At 42.6% G+C, this 11,806-nt stretch overlaps 1 protein-coding gene across 1 annotated transcript; it reads right to left on the minus strand.

The window, feature by feature from the left end:
* Positions 1-964: 964 nt before the first annotated feature.
* Positions 965-11,558, minus strand: BPIFC (BPI fold containing family C). Its single transcript, XM_014963546.1, has 14 exons — positions 11,453-11,558; positions 10,954-11,065; positions 10,703-10,831; positions 9,469-9,624; positions 8,541-8,604; positions 7,624-7,684; positions 6,596-6,687; positions 6,308-6,481; positions 5,543-5,596; positions 4,847-5,017; positions 4,220-4,287; positions 2,699-2,741; positions 1,798-1,861; positions 965-1,053 (listed from the first exon to the last, which is right to left on the minus strand). Exons 1-14 carry the CDS (start codon positions 11,556-11,558, stop codon positions 965-967), a joined length of 1,383 nt encoding a protein of 460 aa, XP_014819032.1.
* Positions 11,559-11,806: the final 248 nt, after the last annotated feature.

Consider the following 11,806-nt stretch of genomic DNA (forward strand, 5'->3'; position numbering starts at 1 on the left):
CACAATCTAATATGTTTATCTATCAAAATAGGAAGAATAGCCAATGGACTGGGACTGGAAGTGGAGAATATAAATAGGGTATAGCAATTCTCCTGTGTCCCCTCTCATTCCTGTTTCCTGATGAGAGATTAGAGAAAGTGAGGTGAGGGAATGGGCTCTTCATTCATAATTAGCCTATAAAGTCGTTGGCAACTAGTGCCACTGAAAGCAGTTTCCAAGCAATTATATTTTGCAGGGACTGCATAGCTGGCTGCTGCCTGGTATGTGGAATGCAAAGAAAGATTAAAAAAAAAAACACCCTTTGTGTTTCTTTCCTGAGTTGTGCTTGGTGCTTAATTACAAACAAGGATTCGAGACTGTCTCTGCAGGGCTGAAAATCACTGAGAAAATAAGTGGAGAAATCTAAGTGGCTTACCCATTTTCTGGGAGTTCACTTGTCAGCCCTGCCTTTGTACTGATTGATTCCGTAGCAAAATTCTGTGTGTTCAAACTAAGGGCTAGAGCGTGTTGTGAGAGGCACAGAACACGGTGTGATTTGGAGAACAACCAGAGGGCAAAGAATATTTTCCGAGAGCTCACTGACTACTTTAGCTCACTAATGGCCTCAGCCATTATCATCAGTTGTTAACAAAATGCAATCATGCTAGGTGCACAAAACTGAATTCACCTCACTCTCATATTTCAACTATTCCTGTTTAATTCAGCAAGAGTGTATGGATAGTGGTAACTCTGATTTGATTTGATTGGCCAAACTTGAATGAATTGTTAAAGGAAAACCTGTTTTCACACTCAATAGCAACTTGAAAGGCTGAGCAAGCTGTGCATTTGATCACTTCGTGGTTAGGTGTTCAATGCAGTTCTAGCTTTTCCTCTCAAAGAAAGATAAATTTGTTTCTAATAGGATTTTACCACTAATTACAGATCTCAGTTTAAACCCAGAGCGAATAACCTTTTTATGGGAGTGTCAAAGTCTTACCTGTACAAGTGTAATGTGAGGTCTCGTCAAGGTAACATTGGCCAGATTGGGAAGAGGGAATCCTTTTGACAGTTTAGCTTAAAAAAAAATAAAAAAAAAATAAAAAAAAAAGAGACAAAACACAATGATTTTGGCATGCACTGGAAAGATAATAAATACCTGCCCTTCAAAAACTGTTTGTCCAGAGATTTCTAGGTCAATTGCAACAATTAACCTCAGCAGGTAGATATGATGCTCATTTACCAATGAGGAAAAAGAATTACAGATGCTTTTCTCTTGGTGTCGTGTTGCAGCCAAACCAAGGCATTTCATGTTCAACACATTATGTACTCGGTGATTTGTCCCTAGTGACCCAGGTTATTGTTAATACAGCTCTAGCATGATTAGAATCCACCCTCATTTGTCTCCATTCATTAAGGAAGGTGAAGTTCATCCCGGTGCAGAGGGCTGGCACAAATCTACGTCTCCCTCCAGGGCCTTAAATAAAGTTTATGAGAGCTAAAAGGCCTGTGCTGGTCTAATAGAGAGGAATACAATTCATACACAGTGGCCTCAGGCAGGTGTGCATCTCCCGGATGCATCAGGGCCACCTCGAGTGAGGCGAGGGCAGGTGAATTATGAGTTTCCAAGTCCTTTTTGCAGAACAGTGCTAATGAGAGGCGATACTCGTACCCTCACAAATCCATCTCCCCCTTCCACTGCTTACTGGCTGATGGTCATTTTCCACTTAATGGGAGCTGGAAACTTAAGCAGAAACTCAGCAGAGGTTCATAGCATCACCCACTCTGCTGGAAGCTTTTTGCTTAGAAATACAGCCTTACCATTAGCTGATGGAATGACTTCAGTCTGTAAAATGTAAGACAGGATGTTCTCCAGAAGTGAGATCTGCCACAGACAAGAAAACTGAGTTAGCCATCACTTCCTGATAGTGGTAGAACTGTGGTGCCCTAATCCTGGATGGAATTAGTAGCCTCCTGTTCAATTTTCAGCTCTCATTTGGCCCAAAAGAATCGTAACCTAAAATGACCTTTGGAGCCTAAGTCTTTGGAGCAATGTAAAGGAAGTGAGATGCAAAATGCAAATGGCTTTCATCTCCCTTGGACAACATTTTCATTTAAAGCAGTCTGTTTCCTTTATTTCTGAGGTAATTTATCACCAGAACAGTCTTAATCCTTTCTCCTCAGCTCCTCAGAACTGATTGATTGTACTCAGAATTAAATGACTCTCTGTGGAGGCAGGGTTTTCCCCTGCAAGGCCACAACTGCGCTGTTTCAGGCATCTGAGACTAGTGGTTTGGCTCCAAATCCCTGCTGTAATTCTGAGCATCTGTGATGAGCACCAGCACACCACACGGCCTGTCTCTGCCTCAGCTGTGTGTGTGATTGCTCAGGCAGCGCTGCTCCCTCTGGTGCGGCCACGCTTCCCTTGAGCGCTGGGTGTTTCACCACTACGATTTGAGAGATCTCTCTGCTGCTGACAAAATGTAATACACCACTCAGGGAATCTACACAATATTTCATTTTCAGAGCACTAACTTGCCCCAAATAACATACTTTTAAGTCCGCGGCAAAGAGGTGGCTGCCAGAAGACAGGAAAAGAGCCATCCAGGAACAAAGCCAAATGATTTAGAAATACAAATAAAATTTAGCAGCTTACTCTTTAGCCTTGATAACACTGATATTCCTGGTTTGCATTTCCTATGTGCTTAAAGTAACCACTTACCTCAAAAAAGCCAACGTTGGAGTGTGCTAGGGAGAACTGGAGCCTGAGGGAAAGAAATGAAACAAGATGAGTCACTAGAAAGAATAAACGTGGGTCTTTTTAGTCTGGAGAAGAGAAGGCTGAAGGGGGATCTGATCAACACCTATAAATAATTAAGGGGTGGGTGTCAAGAGGATGGGACCAGTCTTTTTTCAGTGGTGCCCAGTGACAGGACAGGAAGAAATGGGCATAAGAACTTGAACATAAGAAGTTCCATCTAAGCACGAGGAGGCACTTTTTCACTTTGAGGGTGGCAGAGCCCTGGGACAGGCTGCCCAGAGAGGTGGTGGAGTCTCTGTCTCTGGAGACATTCAAAACCCGCCAGGACATGTTCCTGTGCAACCTGCTCTGGGGGGACCTGCGTTGGCAGGGGGGGTGGGCTAGATGATCTCCAGAGGCCCCTTCCAACCCCGTATAATTCTGTGATTCTATTCTAGTCACGTGCAGTCACTGCTGTAGGGCTCCAGGCCTCAAGAAATATCTGTAAAGAGACTTTGGAAGCATTATATTTTACACAATGCATACTGCCTTGTAGAGAGAAAGATGTGGCTTGCTTAGAGCATTGCAAAAGAGTAAGCTAGAAGGCCTGTAGCCAGCAGTGTGAGTGCGCTTCTCCCTCTGTGCTGTATTTTGGAAATCCTACTGACAATTGACTTTATCAGGGCTAAGCATCAGGGACTTGCAGGCTCTCAGATATTTTGCAAGGATTTTGGTACATCTGCATGATGCTTTGATGTGAGCCTTACAGGGGTGGGAAGAAAAATTCTGTTCATGGTATGGTACTGCTGCTGGTGGCTGTGTTGCTAATGTTTTTGTTTCCAAGTTCAAGTACTTATTTAGTACATATTCAAGTATCCAAATGTATTCAAAACATGATTTCTGAGTTTCCACAGAACCAGCATCCCAACTCTCAGCACACTGGATTTTTCTTTCCAAATCAGCTTTCTGACCAGTGGGAGTTGCAGTGCCTTAGGCGAAGAATCTCTGCTATAAGAATATCGGCGTAGAGGAACTGTAGGGGTCCAGATTTTTTACTGTGTCCCGGACTCTTTTGCACTTTTTTAGTGTCACAGGTGGGCTAGAAAGTAGTTGCATCTTGCCAGCTGGAAAGTGATGAGGGGAGTTCTCATATGATTCACAGTCATCGTAATTGCCCTGCACACTTCATTTAGCTGGCTCAGAGGGGAGAGTAGATGTCAGGTGCAGCAGAGAATTCCAATGAGACTCCTGCCCTCCAGCAATCCACAGCTGGTGGACAGTCCCCTGGGGACTGTGGTGGTTGTCCCAGAGAAGCTTCCTGACTCCTCTAAGCTTGTATTTGTACAGCCTCATAGAGAATCAGAGAATCTAATGCCAATGAACTCACCAGGGAAACACATTCATTAAATTATGGTTATCTGATCATGTGCCTAAACTGCTAATGCTGGGATTGCTAATGCTTCCAAACAGCTGGAAAACCCTTTCCATCCCAGAGTGAATTACCTGTTTAAACATAGTGAGCCCACCAATTTCTGGTCAAATATATTCAGAGCAATGCTGGTGTTGGCTGCCTGCAGAAGAAAGAAACCACGGGTTACCAGATATAAAAACGCAGGAGCCTTGCTCTGAATTAGTCACAAATACATAAAATACCATCTTCCCAGTTACTTAGGGAAGCTGTTTCATGTAGATGCAGCTTTCTCCCTAAGCCCATGGCCCGTGCAAGGCTGCACACAGTAACAGTCTGCTTGTCTGAATGGCACTCGCAGGAGTTGAAATGTGGGTAATGAGATTTCACTAATCATGGACATTTTCAGTTAAATGAACAACTTCCTAAGACACATGACATATACCTGCAAAACTGTCATTCCAGGGAACAAAACTTTGGTTAATCCGAGCTGCTATATGTTTGGACTTTTGTCCATCTATAGGAAAAGGGTCTTTGCCATAGAAATATCCTATAGGTTAAGTGGGGCCACATAAGCACCACCTGTGACTAAGGGGAATTTGCATGGTTAAGTACTAGAAACCTGGTATTATTTTTTTTTATTTTTTTGTACAGTTTTAATAGAAGGAAGGAACAAACGTATTTAACCCTGAGTTAAGTGTCACGTTGTTTATTGTACTTACTACATTCATTGTGAACAACAACTGGGTGGTTGAGTCTGGCAGAACAGCAAACACCTCCATGGAGCCCTGAATCTCTACTGTGAAGGAATCCTGCTCTAAGCTGATGACAGGTATTTCAGTAGCCATTAGCTTCAACATCACTGGGTAGGGTGTAACTGAATATTTGGCTACCTGTAAGGTTCCAAGACAACAACAACAAAAAAAAAAGAGACAGAAAAATGTTTTTCTTGTAGAACAGATCAGAATACTGCATTTTCTCAAAGCATTTTGAAGTAGTTCTTTAAGAGGAGGTTAAGGACAGCCGTTAACATGAGACTCTTTCAAGCAAGCAGGAGGTAGAAGTTTTCTGTGGTGATAAACAGTCTTGGCCACATCAGGAATGCAGTGGAAAGTTCTTTCCACTCTAGGAATACGATTTCTTCTATATCACTTTAAGAGAAATTAAATACTAGCTTGTGAACACAGTAAAGGAATAGAACATGAATGTCATGTTTAAGTCACGTAATAATAGAGCTCAGGAGTCATTCACTTTGAGATTAACCATCTCATGAGACAGGTTCCTGTCTTGGATTGTCCTCAGAGGAGCCTCAGCCTGGCCACTGTCTGAAAGGTGAGTAGGTTCACCAAGCTCACACCCACAGTCTGACACCCACACTGGGTGGTTTCCTAAGAGTTTGTAGAAGTAATGATACTTACCTCAGGGATGATACTGCCAAATATCTCTGTGCTTATATTAAAATAGCTGCAAGTCTGGAGGAAAAAACAAAAAGAGATAAAAGGAGTTTACCAGATTTGACCTTCATGGTTGGCTTTGATAAAATTCATTATTACTATCATTTTAATGATTTTTTGATTCTGTATCTTTTGTTCTCAGAAATATTCTTAAGGGACTAAGTATACTTAAAGCTGATTGCCAATAATATATACCAAAATACTTCCTGGGAAAGCAAATGCTTAATATCACTGTAGTTTGGGCTGCAATTAATAGATTTTGGGACTTACTGAACCTCCTGGAGACAGGCTAGCCAAGTCTGCTAGCTTCCAATCCACAGCTACTGTGCTTTGACATATGCTTTTCTTCCATGGCCCCTGTAGTACTATCAGTCCGTGAAGACTCCTCAGAAAACAGCCACTGAGGCTGCTAAATTCCCCAGAGTAGATCCTTTGTCTGCATCAGAAAAGTCTATGCCTCAGGTTTACAAAACCCTTCTGTTTTTGTAGCAAATTTGCAGTGTTTAGTACCTTGCTCAGTGGAACTTGGCACTCCAGCTGTGGCCTGAGGCACCTTTATAGAGTATAAATAAAAGAGCATAATATACCCTGCTATTTATGATCTACTGTCTCAGGACTTTGCAGGCCAATTAGCAGCTTTATATGGCCACATACTGACTACTGGTGGGTCAAAGGCCCATCTTGGATGACCTGAGCAACTCTGACCCCATTCCTCTGTGTCCTACTCACCTCCTCTGCAATGGTGAGGTTGAAGGCCCCTGCAGTGTAGTAAGCAAATGAGGAGCTCTGAAAGAAATGCTCAGAGAAGGCAAGGTGGAGCATGGAGTCACTTTGGTCTGGGATAGCAAAGGGAGTTGCCACACAGGGAGAGCCAGTAAAATTTCCAGCTGGATGGACTATCCCCTGAAAGGTATTGGCAGAGAAAAAAAAAATAAATTGTAATCAAAATATGACCACACCAGTCTTGGCAAAAAAAACCCCACACCAGTCTTGGCAAATTGAACTACAGGCAATTACCTTTAAGTCCAGGTCAATGAACTGTCGGAATACTGCTGGCAAACTATTTAAGGAATAGTCTACTTCGGCCAAATCATCAATCGGCATTGGGACTGTAAAGGGTGGCAGATAAGGCAAAATACCCAATATTACAAAAAGCACAGAAAGAATTTTATGTATACATAAAATTCTAAGTTAGTTCCTGAAGGAACACAAGTTGTCCCAAAGAGTAGGGAAAACACAACCAGGGACCTCCTTACCATGCATTCTGATATAAAGCTTGATGTTTCTATTGGAATCTTCTTTAAATCACCTTCTTTACTTTGTCTAATGTTTTCTCATAGTGGAAGTTTGGTCTAACTTAAAAAAAGGAAGTGGCCATACCAGTGCTTCAGGGCATAAGGAGGCATTGGGATTTCTTGTCAAGCAGTTCTGAGAGCATCCAGAGTGCCTCTAACTTGCAAATATTTTCCCAGAATGGTGGGTGCCTGATCTGCTTGCATACTTGTGCACACAGTATCTGCCCAACACTTTTGGTGTCTTTAATGCCCACACATCTAACCCAAAATCATTAAAATGAGAAGCTTTTATACAAAGGAGCTTTTTCATTTTGCCTTTGGCAAGTCTGATAAATAGGCAAGTAAAAGTTAAATTTCCAGGCAGGCTAGGAGAGCAGGCTTCAGCTTGTAAAGTGCTATTTGTGCAGGAGGGCTCAGAGCATGAGAGGGAAGGGAAAATTGCCTTAGCGTCAGTGCTGTGGCCTTTAGAGGCATTTGTGTCTTTAGTGGCATTTCTGACAACAGAAGTGCACACTGCCACATTTGCAAGTTGAAAATAGCTCCAAAGTCCTTTTCTTCTCAGAAATATAATTTTCTTGTCCAGGTACAACTCTCTATTTAACCATGGTTCTGTAAGCAAGGGAGCAGGTGGATCAGAGGGTCTGATACTATTCCTGGAGGCTTTGCTGACCAGCTGCTGTTAAGGAAGTTGCAGAATTTCACTGAACAGGAGGGAGAAGACAGAAGGAAGAGATATCACTAGTGACTCACCATTCAGTGATCGGAGGTCTTCATCTAGCAAGTGGATCCCAGATCTGATGTTGGGACATGACTGTATAAAAGCACATTCAAGTTATGTCTTGATTAGCATGGACCTGTAAGTACCTCTCACCTTGGTGCTAGCAAATATGTCTGCCTATGTGACACACATTGCAGAATTTGTTTGTCAAAACACCTAAATTAGTTTTTCTTCAACTAACTGGTTCCCCAAGGTTCCAACTTGGTCCAGTTGGTAAGCATGTCCTATGTCAGAGCTGCTTTAGGCAACAAAGTGAGAAGTTGCCAAAGGCAGCCTGATGGGGGTGACAAAACCACAGCCTTAAATTGCACAAGGAGGAGACAGATCTCACTTTGGTCTCACAGGAGAGATCCATGTGAGAGATCTGTGGGCTGAATCACAGCCATCTCAATCTCCATCTCCTCTCAGAGGCCCTGGGAAGGTTGTCATTAGAACTACACACCTCTTTGATATGATGAAGTTTAAGTATGTCATACTATCAGGTGATGTACTACAACTTCTCTATGATTTGTCTGCTGAGTATAAAAATTGCCCAAATCCCAAGATGCCTGTAGGCAGAGACTTATTCTACATGAGAAAATAACTACATTTTCTAGCCCTACTGCTGCCTTGCTTGAACCTAGCTGTGGACTAGGCAAAATCTTGGCCATGAAGTTGGCACTTTATCTGCAAGCATTTCTGGCTGACAAAATGGTGACTGTGCTGATCAGACCAGGACTATACTGTTTTTCTAATTATCTGGAAGCATTTCTGGCTGACAAAATGGTGACTGTGCTGATCAGACCAGGACTATACTGTTTTTCTAATTCTTCCTTTGCCAAGTTCACAGCACTGACATGTGAAAGTCATATTCCTTAAACCCCTCCCCTACACAATTTGAAAGACTTACGTTAGTGACCAAGCTCCTGTGAATGGGTTTCTTCAGATACTTGATAAAGAAGTTACGCAGGAAACTAGAGGAAAGGAAGAAAGCAATTTGTGGGTGAAATACTACAGTCAGTAACAGGAAATAAGATATCTCCAGAGAAAATAAATATAACGGCCTCTGAGTGTGATATTCTAGCACACAAGGGAGTTTCTGAAATGTCAGAACTATCAGAGAGCCACCATTTAAAAGGAGATAATTGCACCACTAGGCATCTCAGCAAGTAGTCTGGGTAGATTCATCTTTATTGAGATAGGCATCTCAGCAAGTAGTCTGGGTAGATTCATCTTTATGTATAAGGAAGTCTTCATGTTACCACCATCACGTATGTATAAACACAGAATAAATAAATAGTCTCTGCACTAGGAACTTCCAAAACAAGTGGAAGTTGTGTTCCGAAAACAAGCAAACAAACATAAAACCAAACCTAAAACCAGACGACAAGAGTTGCATTCAGAGAGTGAGAGGAGCACATGAGAACAATGAAATAATATTGCACAGGGTCGTAACCACAGGCACAACAGACAGCAGCCTGGTTCTGTTCAGTTTACATAGCACTGTGACTAGGGCTACTTAAAGCATAGTACCAGCGTGTAGCTTCTACCTAGACTTGAAGATTAGAGCAGTATTTGGAAAGAAGTGAGGGCTTAAGAAGCACAAAGAGTTGTTTGATCTGACCAGAACTGCTGATTTATCCTCTACTCAAGGGACCGTGTGCACAAATACAAAAACAATGGTCAAATTTGGCTGTTTTTACACTAGTCTAGGACACTGATTCTCATTTGTGGTGCCCGTAGATGCCAGAATAGCTGCCCTGTTTTGTGAAGTTGTCTTTGTGCCATTCAATGACAGTTATCTTCTCCCAGAGTGTATACAGATCTCTTCCACTTACCCACTTTTCCCATTCAACTTGATGTCAATATCACCAGAAGTTGTCCGGCAGCTGGTAAGTGATATTGATGTATGGCCTGCATTATCCAGGGGTGTTGAAAAGATTGCAGTAACAAACACCTTTGAAATATACACGGTGCTTCTTCCGCTGTCTTTGCTGCATAAAGTAAAAATAAAGAATTAACTGAGAAAACTATTTTTAATGAATGCTCAAGACTCAATTCTTAAATGGACGCTTTTTCATTCACTGAAGATGAAGCTATTTATCTGAATCGTTTTTATTTCATTGCTCATAATGAAAACAGATTCTAATATGTCTGCAAAGAATCAAGTATTCTGCACAGACTTCCAGCTAGGAGTTTTGCAAAGTGATGGATTTAGGAAAGTAGGTAATTGACTACTGTAAAGTATTTTGTTCCAGTTACCAGACCTGCAGAGGAAACTGGAATATATCAGGCGAGTCCATAGTGAAGAAGCAGGTCTGAGGCAAAGCAATCTGGACTGGTGGCTGTTCCTGGTCACTGTCACTCACCTGCTCTGCTTGCCTGTCTTGGGTACTCACTCGCCAGTGAGGGCACTGCCCCTCCTGCCCTGCCATCGCCCTCAGCTCCCCTTGCAGCCGGGTCCCCTCCCCTTGCCAGCAGCCAGCCCCCCTGTCCCTGACAGCAGAAGCCCAGAAGTACAGACCTGAGACTGCTGTAATTCAGTCAGTTTAGCAATATAGGTCATGTGGGGAAGAGGAGGGATTTCTTTCCTCTGAAACAGCCTGGGACTAGGAAGGTGCAGAGACTGCTCTAAGGATACTGCCTTCTGCTTGTCCATTTTCCTTCAGCTTCTGCTCTATATCTCTTGGAGGCATAGTACAGGTTTTCTAACAGTGTAGCTGCAGTGGGAGGGTTTATTATGCTGAACTGTCATCCACCACACTACAGTTTTTCTAAATGTGTCATTAGCTGGCAGGCTGGACAATGGCAGTGTTCAGCTACAGCATCAACCCTTTACTATTCACAGAGGAGCTTCTCAGCCATGGGCTCTTTATCAGTGCTCATGGCTGAATGGGCAGGGGCTGTCTCCCACCACCAGACATGTTGAGAAAGGCCAGTCTGTACTCCTGGGTTACTAGCCGTTAGACACCACCTTTGCCATGAAGGGGTCACAAGAAAAACTAAACTTTATATTTTTGTCTTTATATTCTCCATCAAGAAAAATCCCAAGACACATGAGGCTGTACATACAACATCCAGGTCCTTATGTTCCAGTTCATATTGACTGTTAGAGAAGCATTTCCAATCACCAGTTTTATCCCAGTCCCAGGTATGAGGGATATGGAAGCACTGGGGAATTCAACAGCAGTGACGTGTATGCTAGAGCATGAAAGAGATAAGGGGAAGAAAAAGAAAAGGAGAAGTTTATACTTCATGAGTCAGGTGAACACAAAACAAGATTCAAATTTAAAATACAAATTGCCCTTAGAGAGAATACTTACTTTGAGATATTGTATTTGGCATTACCAAGCCCATATTTCTCATAGCCACTCAAATCAGGGAAACGCTCCTTCTCCATATTCTGCTTCAGGATTTCCAGCCCAACCTCCTTGGCTACAGGAAAACAGGGATCAGTTCAGTTGCCTTTGATACTGCTTGGGAGTTTATTTATATGCTTCTGGCTTAGGAGGTGGGACGGACACAGAGTCAGAAGGAAGAGGGTGTCTCATTTGAGACCCAGCAGTCCTATTTCAGATCTCATTCCTACTCATGGCAAGAGTTAAACTTGCAAATTCAGTATCTGAAATCAAATGAACCTTGTTATGGTGTACAATGCTGTCAAGCAGCTTAATCTATCTGCTATATTATACTCTTAAACTTAACTTTTCTTTAGACCCTGTGATCAGGTCATTTCCTTCCACTGCCCTTACTTCCCAAGACGTCTGTCATACCAGGATTCAATGCAATACCAACACCAGCTCCTGGAAACATCATACATACCATATTCCAACCCCTTCTGAGTGATCCTCACTTTGAGTCCAGGGTTGGCGCTGAGTTGCCCACTGAGCAAACTTAAGAGGAGGAGAGAACAGCAGATCTTCACCATCTTCCCTCTTTTTTACAGGACCTGTTAATAAATATTTATAATAATAAATGAAGTCCGTGCTATGTCACATGGTGGATGTACTTCCTTCTCCCTCCTGGAGGGAGCTGTTCTGTCACCAGATTTCCCTCCAGAATGGATAAAGTGGAAAGCCCAGCAACTGCAGAAGAGAGGAACTCTTCTGCACAGACTGTTAAAGAAATAGAGTTCCTCAGGGTAGAAAAGGCAGCCTATTCACTGTCATAGGGAGT

This window comes from Calidris pugnax, unplaced genomic scaffold, assembly GCF_001431845.1.
Source record: "Calidris pugnax isolate Ruff unplaced genomic scaffold, ASM143184v1 scaffold44, whole genome shotgun sequence".
NCBI lineage: Eukaryota > Metazoa > Chordata > Aves > Charadriiformes > Scolopacidae > Calidris > Calidris pugnax.